We start from the raw sequence: 20285 nt of genomic DNA, 5'->3' as shown, positions 1-20285 counted from the left end.
AGCTTCTGGATTTCTTTCACAGTTAGGCCCTACATGACGTTCTCTTTCAGCATTTCTTAAGTCTGTTGAATTCCTGGACACTCTTCTACGTCTTGCAGGTCTTCCCCTACCCTGTCTAGTTACTTCACTCATTATAAAAACGTACGGTATAAAACAAAACAATTAAACAAATACAATTCTTTTTTAAACATTATTTACCAACATTGACTTTCGGAATAAATGTAAACATTGCAAATAAATAAGTAACAGCTGATAGAATGCAGACGTTTTTCAGTCCCTATGCATTTCTTATGGTGGATATTTTACGTTATACCTCGTTTTGTGGTAACTTTATGGGAATTCTGCTATTTTTCCCGAGTCCCTGGGGTCAAGACCTTTAATTTAAGACCCCTCCCACTTTTCTGCGACTTACCAGACGTCCACAATTTTCTGGTAAACATTTTGTCTTACAGAATTATATATAAGGATAATGTAGAAAAAAAATGTTCGTTTACCTTACCACAGCTGATTTTTGGTGATATCTGGTTTCCATGGTAACACAAAATTGTTTGTTATTCGCTAAAATAAATGAGTAAATACGCAAATCAAGAAGCAAGATATTTATAAACATTATAAAAGTAAGAAGAAACAAAAAGGAAGGAAAATAATAATAATTAAATAACTAGTGGCGCTGCGTAGCGGTGACACGAGCGGCACTCGTAAGTCGGCTGTTGGGCCTGGCAGAGGGAAGGAGACCATTGGGAAGGCCAAGGATGAGATGGATTGACGAAGTTACAAAGGAGTATGGGAGCAGACCTGCAGCTGGCAGAGGACAGAGGATCCTGGAGGCACATGGTTTTCCACTGCCTTGGTTTTCAATGGCCACAGGAGTAAGTAAGTAACTAAGAAAATAATCTCGTCTTTGTTCAAAAAACTTGTTGATGATAGAGAGTTTCTGATTAGGAACTCACCAGCCAATAATGATAATGGGTTGAACTTCATGAATTGAGGGGAGCAGGATTGCAATGGCGTTCTATTTTGAAATTGGCAATGTTTTGGGGGTATATTTATTTTAAAACTGATGGACACAGCTAAAACTTTTACCTTAAAATTCCAAATATTTTTTACTTCTATCTTGTGTCTGGCTGACCAATGAACCATAACATAAATAAATGTACCTGACTATTGTAAGCTTTATTAGTTACTTAAGATAGCTCCAATTATTTAAAAATCAATGCTGTATCAATGTAGACATTTAATTTAGTTTAGGTTTATGTGCTTTCTTATATATGATCATATTATATTTATTCCAGCGAGGGATGGATAACTTGCTGTCGAGAAATAAAATCACACAACGTAACTTTAAAAACTTATTATAATAAAGTACAAAAATAGTTCACTTATTCACAAATAGCTGCTTACAATAACTAAATATAACAAATAAAAAACTGTTTGGCACTAAGTTGTTCAATAAATAATACTAATAATAATAGATAGGATTAAGTACAATCAATAAATCAGTCTATACATCAATTGAGAATATACACTTGCACTTAACAAATTGATTTCGTCCTCGCTCGTAACAGGTCGTAGGACAATGCTTTTCCCTTGATTTTCTTGACAGTGACTTGTATTAGGTATTCCTTGCCAGGACGAAGTTTTGATATTGTCTGTACTAGAACATTCCTGCAAACAGAGTTCCAAAGTAGTAAAACTTAGGCCTAGATGAGTTAAAGATATTTATAGCAAAGCGTTTTAATAATTTCACAGATGTCATTGAGACATGGACACTTTAAAACATGCTTATATTTTATATGCGATATTTCAATTCACGACATAAAAACATTGCAACCTCAAATTGTAGGACAGTATCCATCTCCAATTACTTCAGACAAAAATAAATTCACTAATACATTTGTTAATGTTTTATTGCAAGCTGCAAACCTGTGATCGTTCGCTGAGAAGTCCTGACAATGTTTGACGGCAAAGTCAAGCTGTGTGCGGAGTCTGTAGTCGAGGTTGCATTGGTTGGGTCTTGGGTGGAAATGTGCCTCCGACTCTGCCACTGGAACTGGAGAAGCAGATACACAATACCTGCAAATCATTGGTTTTATTTAGAACGTTGTATAAAGCTAGAAGTATGAACATTTATGAGTTCATTCCTTTGTGAAGTGTTGTAAAATGTAAGAGTTTCTTAAGCCGCATGTACACGAGGCCAGTAGGCAGGTATGTTACCTAGCTGCCTCTAATGTATTTTTTCAATTACCTGAGCCAGGTAACCAACCATCACTACTCACAGGTGAACCAACTCAGGTGATGTCAACAGGCTTCATGTAAATGTGTCTTTAGAGTGGCTTGTTATAAAAAAATCTCCTAAAATATTGATATAAAAAATTGATTATAATGTAAAGAATTTCTTAATGATTCAGGAGGATGAAGTTGGACAAGTTGTTAAAGCACGGTTTTTCTATCTTGGAGACTGATGGGCTTAATCCTTATATATAATACATGAAGGCGATTTCTACGAAACACTACTCCTCCGTTAATAATGAATGGAATTTTACAAACGGAAACGACGTGTCAAAATAAAGTATTTTTTGTGTAGACACCCCCTTTCACCAATTCCTGTGATAAAAGTCCTCGGGCTTTGCCCCACAGGCCATCAAAATCCCAATGTAATTCTTATGAAGAAAAGATTTTGTTTACTTAAACAGACAAATAATTTGTTTTAATTACAGCTGTTCATAGTAAACACATAGCACACACAAGAGCGTTCGTTTTCAGAGTGAGTTCGTTTTCAATTTCGATAACTGGAATGGAGTGATTGATTACATTATCTTGGAGTTGACTCTTTTACATCAGGAATCAAATGACTCTATAATGACTCTCTCTCTGTAATACTTTGCAATTGCTAGAATTCGAACAACAGGTGCATTAGTTACCATTGAATATGTGATAACTCTGTGACCCAATATTTCTAAACCCAACTGAAGGTCCATCTTTCTAGAAAAGATAGAATAGACCTTTGGGTTTGAAATCAATCATTCAAACCACTTTTTGGCATATTCATTTGGTATTATGATGATAAAAATGATTAAATCCCATTTTCTTATTGACAATGTATATCGAATTTTCAAGGAGAATACCAGGCTAAATTATATTCTACAACACTAGGGTTGTGAAAAGTTGTCGTGATTGTAATGGGACATATAAATACACCAAAGACAAATACATTTTGGGTTGAATTTGGCCAAGCAAAAATAATACAAGTGTCATGAGCCAAAACCAAGTTCACCCAATAATACTCCATTATTAGTTTTTTGTTTCGTTTTAGAGTGATTTAGGCAGCTGGTCCTGTTCAACGTGTTGAACATTCGTCAATAGAGGGTACAGTTTTAAATCTTCAGACCACAAAAAGCACTCTTAACTGCACTGCTACCAAGCCTTCCCTATCCATATTATTTCCTAATCACAATACCTGACTGACTGTGTGGTGACAGGCATCCAAGCAACAGTGATAGACTCGCAAGTTCTCATCTCCGAGTACTCGTGGACCATAGCTTCTGTTGGTAGCAGTGGCATCAGCGATGGCTTCGTAGTTGCTAGGACCTAACACAAATACAAGGCGTCATGACACAACCAGGATGTTAAGGTGTGTTATTCAAGTTATGAAATCTTAGATGAAGCTGCATTGGCAGTTAACTAACAGTTTACTAGTTTTATGTTTCATGTATGGTAGTTTCCCTCATTGGACCCTGGAAAAATAAATTTAAACATAAATTTTGTCCTTAAAAATTAACAGAAGTTTTTTAGGATGCAGTCTTAGACATAAAAATGGATTAAGAAAGTCACCAAACTGCTTTAAAATATACCAAATTTTTCAGGGGGAGGACCCTAGAACCTCCTACTTCTTAAAAACCCAAGTTGGCTTCCTTGTACTGTTTATAGTACAGAAAGCTGCTAATTGCTGCATATTTATAATTTGCCGTATGGCTTATACTTTGTCGTACGGTTTATACTTTGGCGCACATCAGGATTCCAACGAAACAACACAAAACAGTGTGGTTCTATTATGCACGTAATCTGTGCACGCTTGGAAATAGGTTGGGAACACTTAAAGATAATAATACTGTGAGCAGCTGATTGACTATTATTATAACTACGATTTAACCTGTCATTTCGTGTTTATAGTTTCGGTATTTCTGAACTTTCTGGACTTTTCTTTTAAACGTTTTTAAAACATTCCTACGATCTTAATAAACAAGAAAATACCTTTAAAGCATTTTTTTAGGCTCGGAAACCAATTCAAATTACCAAAAAATACGGAACTATTTTCTCAAGTCGCGGAGCACATTGCTTGCCGAGGAAAAAATAGCGGAGTGATATGGACCGGGGACTACTTTCTCTAGGGCACCTTTTTGTGTTGCCAGCTGAACCTAAAAACGTGTTGTATAGTGTTTGAAAGACTAATTATATGCTTTATAGTGACTTTAGGAAAAATATATTGTGTAACACGAGTGCAAAAGGCCTTTGCTGCACTCGAGATCATTCCTCTCGTGTAAACATTGCTCTTGTGTGCAGCAAAGTGCCACTTTGCTCACTAGTTACACAAATAACTATTTCGTAACTAAACTACACTATTCAAGTGAAACAGAAGGTGTTATCATATCGTGAATAAACACTGTCTCACCTCCACCCCGAGTATCTGTCGCATCTGACGAGCGTCGGGCACGAAGACTATGAGAGTGTAGCGTTGTCCAGGCAACACGTTGGGGACCTGCAGTAGCTTGTATCCCTCCACCAGTAGCCTGGGCAGCACAGTCTGTCTGCGTAGTCTCACCTCCACCACCACAGAGCCTCCACACGGCATCACATGCCAGCGGAGTGTGGATACGGCACCTGCCTGACCAGCCCTCACCTTTACAAGTAAGTTTGGTAAGTTGGGGGTCGTTCGTGTTCTTAGATGGGGAACAGCAATGTCTTCAAAACATTGCTATTCAGGTCAAGCAGGGTCGCTACCCTTGCCATGTCACCTCTGACTGGAAACTGCCTGTGACTTTGAGCATTTAAAAAAATTTAATCAAGGTTTTTAACTTTTTTCATATGAGTAAGTATCCTTTCTTAATTTATTTACATAAATAAGGATTTTATTTGATTTAGAAAAAATTCAAACTTTGAACTACCATAACTTTTGATAGGATTGATGAGAGACCTTTAGTTTGTGCCATTCTTTTTTATTATGACCTTTACAATTATGTATATTTTGATAGGGGCCGGTTTAGATTTGAAAATATCAAGTTACCCCCAAACTACCCCTTTGGGGGGGGGGTGATAATTTACATAGGTACACCTTTTTGATCATATAAAGTTTCCCTGAATATTATAGTTTTTATTATAGTAAAATAAAACATTTTAAATTTTTATTGATTTCTACACGTTTTAACGTACCTTGTAACGAAACAATGCTCTTCCTCCCATTTTCCTGATATTAACAGTGACAGGTTTGTTATCCTTTAGCCCTGTTGGCCGTAGCTTCATCTCATACTTAAAGGCTGCGTTCGCATAAAGAAAGCTGAGTTGGGTATCTTTGTTCATCGCAAATATATTAAAGTAGTAATCCCTTCCCTTCTGTAGGCTGCTGATGGTGAAGCTGCGTTCAGCACTGACATTGGTAATCTGCAAAAGAGTTACAATCTGAAGTTCATCACAGTGACAAAATGAAATGTGCTATAACACTTATCGCCATTAATTATGTTTCATGCATGGGTTTATATCATTCGATGTTATAGTAAAAATTCTTAATCTTCTTTGATATTGTTTCTAAACTTAGAACATATAAATCTGGTTTGGTCTAGAGTTTTTGACAACAGGCTAACTAAAAAAGATTGGTTAAACAATAACAAAGACAGGGTTTTGACCCTGTAAAAAAAGTCTAAAAATGCCTATGGCATTGAAAACCACATATTGATTAACAAACCTGGTGCTGGAGAAGGAGGATTTGTATTGTTATTTTTTATTTGGCGTTTTCCGGTTTCTTGGTTTTGTTGTTAAAGGTGGAGTTGGTAAAAGGCATAATTACGTTCGCAGATTAAATGTGATTTGTCTATGGAGTTTTTTTGTTAAAGTTAGTAAAAGATTCAATCTCTTTTGATTAAATTAATGATAACCTAATTGATAAACCAAACCCCCTCATTCCTACCACTACCACCTCTGGCTTAAGTCTGGGACTTATTTGCCAATTCCCTGTGAAAAATCTTCTCTTCTCAGGCTTCAGACACTTTCAATCCTCCTTCAGACACACTGTGTCCTTTCATTAATTTTCTTTCTTTGTTTTTGTTTGTTTCTTTTTTCAATTTAAAAGCCTGTACGTATCCTTGTTTCTTCCTATTTCCCTAGCTACTTTGCTAAAGTCTCAATTTTTTCCTTGTCTCTCATCAAGTTTTATTTGATCGACTCTAGACCTTTCCTATCCTAGAATTCTTCCTGTTCTCTCCTATTTGCCTTCTGAAGTGGACAATTCATCAATACGTGACTCATATGGTCTCTATTTTTTTGAGCAGCTGCATACTTCCTCGTCCATCAAGTTAAATCTCCACAAATCGCCTTGAGATTTTCCATGCCCCATCTCCCAATCTTGTTCCAGTCTTCTTCTGATGTTTGGAATATTTACGAACGTTTCCTTCTCTTTCTCATCTGCTCCCAGCGCATTTGCCACTCATCTAACGTCCTCCCCTCATCTGGCACTCTTGCTTTCAAACGTAAACCTGCCCGCGACCTTTTTTTTCCAAAATCCTAATCCTTTCTTCAATGAGCAGGTTGAGTGGTATGGCTTCGGTCAAAACCCTAATAGTATCATGCGATACTGTGATGTATGACTTCCCTACTTTTAACAAAACTCTTCTTTGCATACTCAAAAGTTTTCTTTTCAATCTTATCTTCTTAGCATCCTCACCCCAGAACTCACATCCGTAGGCTACAGCATTGCTGGCTCATCATCCACAGCGTCATATCAAATGCTTCACAGTCATGCCTCTACTGGCTATGGCCTGTCCTTCTAATTTTGCTAAGACTCCTTTAATTGTATTGCACATTTCCTCCAAATGATTTTCAAAGTCATTCCTTTTACCTACAGTCACTCCTAATCATGCCTGACGACATATCAAGATTCCTGTTAACACAACAATGGGGTTTTCCAGAATGTTTAGGACCCGCCCATCCTACTTTACTTACCCACCTCCTGATATAATCAAATTCTTTTCCGAGATGCAAAACATGTTGGATACAAAATTATTATTATTTCTAAAATTATTTCTTCGATATTGATCCAGCTGTTTCAAATATTAGTGTAAATTTCAAAGTATTCATCTGTTCAAATGTACACAAACATTTTCTCTCTCCCTTAGAGCAACATGGGAACTTTGAAGGCCACTGGGGCAGAGCCCTGGTTGATTTTCAAACATGTTTTGCTTGATGGCATATCTGCATGCCACGACCTAACCAATGACACCTTAAACATGGTCATCGGAAGCATGGCATCTTCAAAACAATTATCAAAAAATTCATGTTGGCCTACTAAATATATAGATAGATAGATTCATTTCACACTATTTATAGCTTTGAATTCGTTCACAGCTTGAATAATCTGTTACTGTTTATCCCAACCTCAAAGAATTAATCGAATTACATCATTCACCAATATTTACTATTTTAGGAAAACATGAAACACATCTCAGTCTTATAACTATTTTACATTTGTGGGGGGCAAACTGCTCTAAAGCCAATACACCTATTGATTATTATGTCGATTTAATTGATCTTTATTATCCACTTCCACTCTTCTCAATTAAAACCTCTGAAACTAAAGAACTCTTTATTATATGTTTGTTACACTCAAACTCTGAACTTGGACAATGTCTGAGATTTTACCCACTTCGCGATGTGGACAGTGTTAAATACACCAATTCAGACATTGGCCGAAGAGAAATGCCCAGACCGCGTTGGGGGTAAACTAATCTACTCAAATGTCAAAGTCAAAACATTCTTGACGAGTGCACAAAGGTAGGTCTAACTGCTCTCTATTTAGGTCTTCATTATGGATGTCCTGCGCGAATGAGAATTTGGCGTTAAACTAACTATAAATACCCACAACCCGACGTGGGCAATCACTTTTGCTCATATCGTGTTTTGGGTGCTTTGGATATGCTCGATCGCCGAAAAACATTTTGACTTCGGCATTTGAGTTAATCAGTTTACCCACAACGGGATCAAGGCATTTCACTTTGATCGGCCAATGTTTGAATAAAATGCTCACTCCGAGACGTGGGTATTTCACACTGTTTACATCTAGAAGTGGGTATAAAAGTTTCATAGGCATTGTCCGAATTCAGAGTTTGAGTGTAACACACTAACAGAATAACTAAATACAAATCATCGTTAAACTCACCATTTCATCTTACATGATGAATCTTGTACCGTACTCAGTAACAATGAGAATTACTCCAGGTTCCTGCAAGATAAAACACGCTAAGCTCAATGTTATACATGGATGCAGCAAACTCAATATGATTTTATACAAGTTTTTAATTAATTACTTAAATAGTACTCTATTTTATACTAACAATATGTCTGGTTTGATTCTGACACTTTAATAACTTGTAATCTGTGTAAAAATGCTAAGCGAATTGAATAAATTAATTTAAAAAATCCTCAGTTTCTTCTATTGTATGTTTTCCAAAAGAAATTAAGCAATCAGCGATTAATGAAAATCAAATTTGTTTATTATATGCACCCAAAGTAAATCGTTTTATTATTTAAATAAATGAAACTGTTAATGATCTTTATGATTAAATTAATTATAAATGACGACTAATACTTTGGATTGTAATACATGATAAATACTTTTTAAATAAATAAAATAAGTAATTTCTCCAAGCAATGGGAACCTGACTGTTCAAAATTACAAACCATTGTAAAACACATTTGTTAAAATCATAGTTTCATCACTGCTCCATGATAACATCTTAAGCCAGCAAGTTTCATCTTGAGGAACTTTAATTGAATAAATTACTTACAGTTCAAAAGCAATACTTTTTATTGAGCTGAAAATCTGCAAGGAGAAATTACTTCTAGTCCCCTGCAACATGTTTATATTTTAACTAATCCTAATTGTTATTTCAATTACGGGCTACGGCATCACTTCAACTCATTATAAATTCCCTTACTTGTTATTGATGTTTAAATTTCTTCATAGCTGTCTTTTTATGTTTGTATCCACTATATACTACTAACAAAGATTATCTAATTTTTAATTTGTTATTGGAAGCTATAACTGTAAAATAGTTGGGTAGCTGAGTAATTAGTGCTCGCCTAGGAATCGAAAAGTCCCTGGTTCGATCCTGAGAAAAAATGTAGCTTTTCGGAACGGGCACAGCTGACCTTGATTAGTTGGGTTATAAATAACTAGCTGTAACCCGCGGGCTTTGCCCCGTTTAACTTCTTAATTTTCAAGATGATCTCGTTTGCATGGCTCAATCACATCCTGGTTGAAGTTCGTTCGCTACGCTCACTCACCTTTAGGTTGGAGCTCGTTCGCTACGCTCACTCACCTTTAGGTTGGAGCTCGTTCGCTACGCTCACTCACCTTTAGGTTGGAGCTCGTTCGCTGCGCTCACTTTCCTTCAGGTTAGCTCGTTCGCTACGCTCACTTGCCTTCAGGTTAGCTCGTTCGCTACGCTAACTCGCCTCCAGGTTGAAGTTCGTTCGCTACGCTCACTCACCTTTTGGTTGCAAATTAGCTGTTGTCATAAATGTAAAAGAAATAATAATGCTGCACCCTGTTGGTAATCCTTGTAACTTTAATGCTATTGAACATCACAGAACATAACCAACTTGTTTAATTGAAACAGCTGTTAAGATTCAATAATTCCATTTCTCATAAGGTTAACATGGGAAACTCCAGAGCCACTGGGGCGGAGCCCGAAAGGATTTTTGAAATAAAAATATGCCTATATGTTAATCGGGAATGTGAGCTATCATCATGCCAAATTTCAGCCCAATCCGACCAGTATTTTTCACGTTCACTTGTCACAAACATACATCCATACATCCATACATCCATACATCTAAACTTTCTCATCTATCTATCTATATATTAATAGGCAAGCATGTTTCTTTAAAACCTTTTTTCTCAGCTCGCGTGTATCGTAGGAAAAATCTACGCATACCGTTAGAAAGCTATTTTCCTGTAGGTGTGCAGAATCCCTTTATAAATTAAAATAGGCTCAAAAATAAACACAAAAAATGAATTTGAAATTTAAAAAAATTAACATGGGTATTATGGGTTGCTATGGTGATGACGAAATAACAACACAATATAAACAGAAAATCAAAACAAATGGAAGACATTCCAATCACATGTTTTATTTACAGTGTGGGGTGAAAATAGAGAAGGTTGTACAAAACATACTTTTGGTCGATTTTTCGACCACGGGGCGTGCTCTCGTTTATAATATTAGTAGGATGTTCCTGGATAATTAAACAGCTGGTCTTAGCCAGTAACATCTCAATGCTTCTCACTCCAATGTTAAACTCATCCTTCACTCATTTTTGGGTAAATAAAATCATAGATAAAACGGTTAGTCTATGATAAAATGCACCCAGGATAACCCTTTCTCAATTGATAATCTATATCTATAAAAGAGGAACTATGTATGTATGTATGTATGTGTGTGTGTGTGTATATACGTTATGGACTCCGAAACCGCTCGACAGATTGTAATGAAACTTTCAGGCATTGTTAAGCATCTTTCAAGGATGGTTCGAGTGAAGTTTGGTGCAGATCCGTCAAAAGGGCTCTGCCCTAGAAGGTTTTAAGTGGGCCAATGTCAGACTTTTTGATCTACAATGTTTACAAATAAATATAATTTAAAAGCAGATGTTTACTTTCACCAACTGTGTTTTGTAGGTTTGAATAATCACAACATTCTGTATTAGCATTAGTCGTGATTTGAAATAGTGCCACAGTGTTTCTACAGAGTGCAGCACAGAAAACTATTTTACTTTTTAATAAGTCCAAATGTATTAAACCCCAATCGCAGCACACCTGTGCACTGAACAACGTTTAAATTCTCCAATGTTAAATATTAAAACATAAAAACCTTTATCAAAGTATTATAAACAAGTATTATAAAGGGATGACTTTTTTTAAATTTATGACAACAGCTAATTTGCAACCAAAAAGGTGAGTGAGCGTAGCGAACGAACATCAACCTGGAGGCGAGTAAGTGTAGCGAACGAGCTAACCTGAAAACAAGTGAGCGCAGCGAACGATTTCCAACCTGAAGGTGAGTGAGCGTAGCGAACGAACTTCAACCAGGAAGTGATTGAGCCATGCGAATACTTATGAAGTTAAGCGGGGCAAAGCCCGCGGGTACAGCTAGTGAATGATAAAGATAAACAGATAATACAATAAGTTTTGTTGTTGGTTATTGACAGTATTGGAATTGTAGTGTTGATTTATAGGATTGTTAATAGAATTTAGTATAAAAAACCTGATTATACTGTATAGTTTGATAACCGCATACCTGAAATATTTAGAAAGGCTTTTTTTAGTTTCACAGAGTTTAAATAAGAAACTTACGAGTTCAGTTTACTAACCCTTTTCTACGGGGGTTTTACAGCCTATGTTAGAGTTTATAGAATTGTTCTGTATCAACAACTGTGTTATTGTGTTAACAGATAAGGTTCATTGCCACTCAGTTTAATTCAATTTTGAACATTTTTTTATGCCAATGGCATTGATAAAAATCTTTTATGCGACCTGATTATTTAAATTCTCTTAGGTGTTTCATTCACCTATTTTGAGTTGTTTATGGTTACATTAGAAAATGTCTTTTTCTGGCTCATAAAAACCCTTAATGTTTTACTCAGTACTCTTTTAGCATTATCTTAATATAGAATAAATTATTTACAAACTATTTAACAGCTCAGTTTGGAAAAGTTACCAAAACTTTGTTGCAACTTTGCCATGATAGCTTTGTTGCATCTTTGCCATAATAACTTTGTTTCAAATGTGCATGAAAACTTTGCCAATATGAAACATTGGTGAGCCGTGAGCCGATGCTTCTAGGTGTCGAGATTGCTTCGGCAAAAAACTCAAACAAACAAACTAGTTAAGTTGCCGCAAAGCTGACACAACTTCATGCTTGCCATGACAATTTTGTTGCAAACATTATCATTTATCATTGCAACTTTTAATAAAGTTGCTGCAAAATTTTGTTTCTATCTAGGGACATTTCTAAGCAGATTCAAACATAATTTATAATAATAACGTACCAATCCAAATCACAACTCACCAAAACATCATCCTTGTCCAGCACTGTGCCGATGGCCCTGAAGTGGTTGCTGACTCCGATATCCTTCTTGTGCACCTTATTTTCCTGACTGGAAGGTTTCTCGCTGAGATACAGAATGTTCACTCCTTCCACAGGCTGTTTAGCCTCACACAGACTAGAGAAGTTTTGTCTGGAGTTGACCACGACAAAGTAGTGCATCATTTGAGGATCCACCACACTGCAACGGTCAGTTGTAAAAATAAAAATTAACGTATATGATTGAGTATATATCTTCTAAAATTATTTCTCAATCATAAAGTGATTATCTAAGCAAGTAATTAACAAATGAAAACTGATGAGGGATTATGTTAAGTGGGGATGAATGCTAAGTGAGTTAACGAAGCCCATCAAATTGATAGACTCGTCCTGAAGAAAGCTATCAGTTGTATTGATTTATTGATACTCTTATTTTGTTGATTAGACTCATTATGAAACACGCAGTTTACCAAAATATGGTCCCATAAGATCAAATATACAGCTTACAAACTGATAACGAATGAAGAAATGATCAAATCTACGGTATACAAACTTGTCTCATGTCACAATCCCAAAAATTAGTATACAAATATATAACATTATATAGCTTATCCCAAAAGATTAAAGCCATGAAAGTATACAAACTCATTCACTTGATAAAATCGACAAGAGTCTACAAAATCAATCATGTGATGGAATGATTCCCATACACAGGCTAAATCCCCATGATAAACCCCACAATACATAAAGTCTTCCCAGTTTCTCAAATACAATTTATTAAAATATCTATTTATTATATATTAAAAAAATTTAGTTTGTACACTAAATTTAATTTTCTGAAATGGGGCCATTAGTGTTAAACCCAAATAAAATGCATTGATATAGGAAAATTAGTTTTTTTTTATATTTACACAAAAACTAAAAGAGATAAAAAAAGTGAGTGTTAATCACAAATCTGTTTAGAATTAAAAACCTATAAAATGATGTGCCTATTGACATATGTTTCTTTTTGAACATTTTGAACTATGGGCATTTGCAAATTTTCAAAAATAATTTTTTTGAATTTTTATTATTTCAAAAAACCTTTACTTGTAGCATATCACAGTAAAGCTAATTTCATAATAAGTAAGAAAATACAACCGGAGAAGGGCTAAGTGCATCAGTATAGGAAACACAGAGTATTAAACACATATTAATAAAAAAAATAATAATAAAAAACTGCCGCCATTTTGAAACGGAGTAAGATAATTAATTTCTGTTTTGCCAAAATGTGTATCTAATAAATGCCTTTAAAATTATGCATAACATGACATATGTTTACGCTTTAAAATTCAGAGATTCGAACTAATGACCCTCAGTTTTTGGCACACCCTGTACCGGCAAAAAGTTGAAATTAATTTTACGTTATTCCTTGGGGTTGATTTATCGGGAAATAATTTTATTTCATCCTTGTACATTAAACCCGTTTTTCCGTAATCAATTTGAGACATCTTACGTGGGACACCCTGTATATCTATGAAAGAGGAAGTATGTACTGTATGTATGTAGGCCCTATGTATGTATATCCCTATGGACTCTGAAACCGCTCCACAGATTGTAATGAAACTTTTTAGGCAAACTCATAGTAAACACGTTTGGTTCAGACCTACAGAAGGCTCGGCGTGATCAAACTCAGAGTAGCACGTTTTGTTCAGGTATAAACTCAGAGTAAACTTGGTTCAGAGTCACAGTAGGCTTAGCGTGATCAAACACAGTGTAATAACGCTTGGTTTAGACCCACAGAATGCTCTACGTGATCAAATTCAGAGTAAACTCCGTTTTGTTCACACCCAAGGCTCAGTGTGATGAAACTAAGAGCAAACACTTGCTTTTGCTTCAGACTCACAGTAGGCAAGACTTGATCAACCCCTCAGTAAGTAAACAGTAGGCTCGGCGTGATCAAACTCAGAGTAAAAACGTTTAGTTCAGACCTACAGTGCAGGCGTGATCAAACTAAGAATAAACTAGTTTGGTTCAGATCCACAGAAGGCTCAGTGAGATGAAACTCAGACTAAACACTTGCTTCAGACCCACAGTAGGCTAGACGTGATCAAACTGAGAGTTAACACGTTTGGTTCAGACCCACAGTATGCTAGACATGATGAAACTCATAGTAAACACAATAGTCCAGACGCACAGAAGGCTCGGCGTGATCAAACGTTCGAAAACAAGAGGTTTTGTAATTTCCTGTTCTCACTCGTCTTGTAATGACTTCGGGTTTAAAGGACCATAAAAATCGTATTACCATAAAAATGTGTAAGCCCATAAATGTTTGGGTGATGGGGTGTGTGGCTAGAGGCAGGCCGACGCTTTGTATAAGCTATAAAGTGGATGAGTTACACCCGTAGGTCCTTCGCACGCCCGCGGCTGCTGCCCTGCTTCTGAACTGACGCCGAAGTTGTTGGATTAATACATATAACGTACTGAATGTGGCGTCGGAATATCTTCATGTTAAATTTCCAGAAGATTCCACGATCCCTGTACAAAATGCGTTATTTTTAAGACCATTCCTGTACGAAGAACTTGAAGAATCGAGCCAAAAGAGCGAATATAAAAGTCTTCACGTTTTTGAACGATTTTTACGAATTGATCAATTAAGATGCCACATCGAAGGCTAAATGACTGCAGTGAAGGTATATGTTCATATTAAATAAGCAGATGATTCCTGCTGATTTATTTGTGCAGAAAGACGTTTTTGCAAGATTCTGTACACAGAACATATAGAAACTGCACGTTGACGTAGGGAAATGTGCAGAAAAGCGTGGAGAGAAAATTGTGCTAATGTTTTCAGAAGATTTTGATTAATTGATAAACTATGACGCCAACACTGCAAGGCGCTACAACCAAAGCCAAATCAAAAAATATATTTAAGTTATTCAACACTTTAACTCCTAACTAACTAACTTAAATCTAAAATGTTCATATAATATAAAAAATATATATATATACAACTAACTGTCGGTATATACAAAGTGATAAAAGTAAAATATTGTGTCTAAGACGCGCACAATGTTCCCTAGTGTCAAAGCTACTTCTGTTTACCCACTAACGCAGGTCCCGTAACAACTAACGTTTCCCGGTAGCAGCAACCCTGCGCAGCCCATTCTCAGCTGGCTTTTTGCCCGCTCGCATCAGCAATGCCAGTACCGACCTACCTTAACGTTTGACGTGTTTTTTCCTCGAGAATGTTTTAAATCCGATTTAATTGAATTGCTAGTTTGTACACAGTTTCATCATTGCTTGTTTAATAGATAAGTCACTGGTGGAATGCTGATCGAGTTTTTAACACCAGTACAAACCTCCGAGGCTTGTCTGCGGAAGAACGATTGCCGGCGAAAAAAGGCCAAACAAGCTCCTCGTCTATGAAAAACACGATTATTTTTTATTCGAGCTGCAAAACTACATTTTGCTCACTGGATTGCAAAATGTCATAAACCTCCATCAATCAAAAGAGAGGGTTTGGTAAAAAATGTGAATAATGAGTACATCAAACGTAAAGGATGGACTGAAACGTGATATTTGCTATCATACTAATGTGGGCCACGGAAAAGCTTAAACATTTAATATGCACTATTGTCTCATTTCTAAAAAAATGTATCCAATATTGAAAGTTTTCAGGTAACGTACAGGTGTTTTTTTTAGTTACTTAGTTACCTAGGGAGCAAGCTGGTCTAGTGGTAGGGCTCGGGGCTTCAGAGCCAACGGCCCTGGGTTCAAATCCCGCCAATCACCAATTGGTTTATCATGTGATAATGCCGCAACCCTCTAGGACTAACCTCTAGTATTGCGTTAAACAGTTCCGGGCTAGAACCTAGATCCTAGCGTCCTAGGATGTGAAGGTGGGACATTTTAGTTCCAACAGCTGTTATTTAGTCACTTAGTTTTTACAGTTGTTATTTTGCCATTTCGTTTACACAGTAGTTATTTGGCCACGCAGTTCATACTGTGAAGGAATACTATATCCTTAAAAAAATACTAAAATGTAATATTTTGAACTTTAGTAATTTAGCCATGAAGTTCACACAGAGGTTTAGTAAAGCAATTTTTACCGTAAGTATCTATCTATATATTAATAGGCAAGCATGTTTCTTTAAAACCCTTTTTCTCAGCTCGTGTGCATCGCAGGGGAAATCTATGCATACTGTTAGAAAGATATTTGCCTGTAGATGTGCAGAATCCCTTTATAAATTAAAGTAGGCTAAAAAATAAGCACAAAAAACGAATTTGAAAACTTCAAAAAATTTACATGGAACAACTGGGTTGCCATGATGGTGACGAAATAACAACCAAATGTAAACAGAAAATCAAAACAAATGGAAGAAATCCCAATCACATGTTTTATTTACAGTGTGGGGAGAAAATAGAGAAGTCTGTACATTAATTATTTTTGGTCGAGTTTCGACCACAGGACGACCACTAGTATATGTTAATAGGAGGTCTCGTAGTATGCCGCAACACTTTTCGTCGATACCGTAGGTAATAAGTCACGTAGTTTCATACCTAATTAGTCAGTTGCCCAGGTAGTTAGTCACGTAATTAAACACGGTTGTAGATTGTCCACTAGTGGGGTCTAGTAGGTACGCGGAGGTATCGGTAATTGATCTGGTTGTGTGGTGTGTGTCTGCCGCGCATGATAATGTCTGTTTAACGTGTCAATCACTCCGTCATCAGGAATGCAGCTGTCTTCCTAGTGCCGCCGACCACGGGTTGTGCGCTGCTCGAAATCGAGCTATAATCGCAGTCAATACCACGTCACTGTTTATTAAGATTTTGCTTAGTGAAGAATTCTACACCAATGTGATACGGTAAAGTCCGTTAGCTTTCCGTTGGTTCGAGACTGCACCCAGCTGTCCCTGATCACTGGGTTTAAAAAATGTGCATGGCTAAATAAACAGCTGATCTTAAACAGTAACAAAGCTAGATCATCTCACTCTATTCTACACTTTCTTCGAATTAGTATTCAGATTTAAATCTGCCCCTTGGTATGCTTTTATCCATATATTAATCCCAAAGTACCCATGAACTTTTGAGAAAACTACAAGTCACACTCCCATAAACCATATACTTAAAATGTTCGTTATGACGAGAAACCTTGCGCAAAACTATCCATTATTTCATAAATTGCCCTTTAAGATCGTAATTCCTTTCTAAAGGGAACTTTTCATATACCTAATGTTAAAAATACCTCAGCTGTACTTATTTGTTTGTTATTCTTTCAATTTATTACCTTATTAAAATCAGGTGTGATTATTTGTTTGTATTACTGTATTCTGTTTTGTTAATTTCAGCTTAACTTAACCAATCAATAGTTTTATTAATACTTATGAAGTCAAACGGGGTGAAGCCCGTGGTTAACAGCTAGTCAGTAATAATAGCTAATTTGAAATTAGGTAAACACCTTGACCATTGTTGAAGAACAGCTGAGTTTGACATTTGAGAAAAATTGGAAGATTTTGACCACGAGTTTGATTGTCGTGAGACTCTTCATTGTTGTAGAACAGCTGAGTTTGGTATTTGGAATACATATGCAATAATTGATGTTGACTAGCTGAATTTGAAAGTTAATTTACCAAGACTGTTGCTGTAGAACATCTGAGTTTGGCCGAAGAGAAAACTTATATCATGGTCGAAAACAGTTGAATTTGACATTTTATTAAACCTAGTTCATTTTTGGGAACAGTTATTCCAACAGTTGGCAAAACCTAGACCATTGTTGTAGCACAGCTGAGTTTCTCATTTCTTAAAGCCTAGACCATTATTGCCGGGAAGTGTGGCTAGAAGGAGACGTCTATGGTCATAACTCAAAAGCACGCGCGTGCCTATCGCGCACCAAAACCCGCGTCCGCCTGATGAAACTGTGACAAGAGTACAAACAACCAGTTACTGCATCACGGCTTTAATTACCCATGACGTATAGAATGAGGTTGTTCAATGAGTCATTTTGGAAACCTTTTTTTACATTGCTATGTTGTGTTTTTTTTGCAGAAAAAGTGAAGTTTAGTTTTATACTTATTCTTAAGTTTTCAGGATAACTAATTTATTTATGTCAGACCCCAAATTACAGGGTTCAAATCTTCCAATTACGACTTTAAGGCAGAAGGCATTAACATATGTTTACCTTGTTTATAGCCAAGCTTAAAATAACATAATGTAATTGGATTAAGGTTATAATTTAACTAATTATTTGCTCTTTCAATTATTGAAATCCATAAGCTCAGTTTAGGGCTGTATTTGAGTTAATGGATTTTTGGATTTTTGTTTCAACTTGGTGAAATTGGCAAAGAACAACGATATCGAAGGATACAGTTGCATTCGGCCAACGTTTTAAATAAAATTAACTATGGATGCTTCAGTCTTCTGTTGTTGACCATTCCTCGACGCCTGGTTTGAATGGTCTCCAATATCCACAGATCATAGGTCTATAAGTGTATAACGAAATGAGCAAAGTAGGCCTACCCTATACGTATACAATCCAGAATTCGCAGATGGCGAAATTCCTGCTTGAATTTAAAAATAAGTCCCCATTCTTGAATTTAATCAGCCTCTTTGTACGAGAATTTTATGCGCCTAAAAATGCTACGTACAGCACTGGCATTTAAAAAGTTGCGTAAATGTACAAAATCATAAAACCATCGTCGTCTGACGGTCTAACACGATTTAAAAGACCAGACCTTGTTAATGAATTAAATACGTAAAACAAAGCACAATATGTTAAGTAGTTTAGTTACAAAATTTGTTAAATGAAATATAGATCTTATTTTAAAAACTGTTTACGGATTCAAACTGCTTATAACAGATTAAAAAAAAAATGTTCTTGACACAATAAGCAATGTGCTCAAAAACGTAATACATTGTATTGTGCAATAAAGAAACACGTTGCTGCAGTGATTGGATGTTAGTTTAAAAGAGCAGTGCTTCACCAATGCTTTATTTAAGATGCAAAATGTCTCTCAAAGAGTAGGAAAAATGTAAAAGGTTACCTAGTATAATACAGGTACCTTAATAACAATGTCCTTAATCCATAAACGTTTCATGGGGTGTTAATGTCCATTTCTTCATGATCATTTATTTATTTGTCTGTTGTTTTATATTTTTTTACAAATGATGTATTGTTTGGAGGTTCTGCCCATTTGCATACTATTTTATACTGTATTTATGAGTTTCATGATCTATATTCTTTGTATAGTTTACATTGGTTTTGGTGGCTTTATCTGTAAATACTTTTGCAGAGGCCTTGAAGTTATAAATAGGGCAAAATCTGACTCTTAGAAAAATTCAACCATTCAAAATTGTTAGAGGTTTCCATTGTGGGAGGTGCTGAATATAAACAGTTTTCATAATCTGAAACCCTTAACACGTTATTAAGATAGTTGACTCCTCATTTCCGAACTTCATGGCTATGCCCATCTGTTGGGAATTTGCAATACTATTCGTGGAATTGAACTAGGGTTATAAAAAAAAGAATGATTAGCTTATTATTTACTAGACAAGTCGTATCTTGGCTATATCATGATTTTAATTTATTTCTTGGGGAATATGTGTTACCTCTGATCCCAACGGAGAGTCACTTTGTTCCGGTGAAGACGAGGTTGTAGCCTCAACCTGGGAGTCTGGCGGATCCTTAACACCGCGGGCACTCCGGGTAGTTTGGTGGCATAGAGGGTGACTTGGGTGTCTCGTCCCTCGGCCACCAGGTCCAGAAGGTAGAGACCCGCTGGGGCGGAGGCCCAAGAGTAGACGTGCTGGGACCTCCCCCGAGACATGGCCAGAGATGACTCCGATCTGCCTCCTATATAGTCCTTTACTGCAACAAACACGTGGTCACTCAGGATGTATCTTGAATGTGATGGTCCTCGGCCACGAGGTCCAGAAGGTAGAGACCCGCTGGGGCGGAGGCCC

At 36.4% G+C, this 20285-nt stretch overlaps 1 protein-coding gene across 1 annotated transcript; it reads right to left on the bottom strand.

Moving 5' to 3' along the window:
• Nucleotides 1-1362: 1362 nt before the first annotated feature.
• Nucleotides 1363-20184, bottom strand: LOC128990702 (protein NDNF-like). Its single transcript, XM_054413225.1, has 7 exons — nt 19932-20184; nt 12333-12549; nt 5428-5655; nt 4670-4897; nt 3458-3588; nt 1924-2073; nt 1363-1665 (listed from the first exon to the last, which is right to left on the bottom strand). The coding sequence occupies exons 1-7, from the start codon at nt 20147-20149 to the stop codon at nt 1533-1535; spliced, it is 1305 nt and encodes a 434-aa protein (XP_054269200.1). The 5' UTR covers nt 20150-20184; the 3' UTR covers nt 1363-1532.
• Between the last annotated feature and the right edge of the window lie 101 nt (nt 20185-20285).

This window comes from Macrosteles quadrilineatus, unplaced genomic scaffold, assembly GCF_028750875.1.
Source record: "Macrosteles quadrilineatus isolate MER2022 unplaced genomic scaffold, UCM_ALF_1.0 Scaffold_3__2_contigs__length_128488019, whole genome shotgun sequence".
Lineage (NCBI taxonomy): Eukaryota > Metazoa > Arthropoda > Insecta > Hemiptera > Cicadellidae > Macrosteles > Macrosteles quadrilineatus.
Note: the sequence above shows the minus strand (reverse complement) of the source record. Positions and strands in the feature narration are given on the sequence as shown.

What these genes read in the sequence shown, in the direction of transcription:
- LOC128990702 (XM_054413225.1), bottom strand. Translation starts at nt 20,149, where the DNA reads ATGTCTCGGGGGAGGTCCCAGCACGTCTACTCTTGGGCCTCCGCCCCA. An exon ending in ACTCTCCGTTGGGATCAGAG is followed by an intron (nt 12,550 to 19,931) that starts GTAACACATATT and finishes TGACCGTTGCAG; the next exon opens with TGTGGTGGATCCTCAAATGA. An exon ending in TTCTCAGCGAACGATCACAG is followed by an intron (nt 1,666 to 1,923) that starts GTTTGCAGCTTG and finishes CTCTGTTTGCAG; the next exon opens with GAATGTTCTAGTACAGACAA.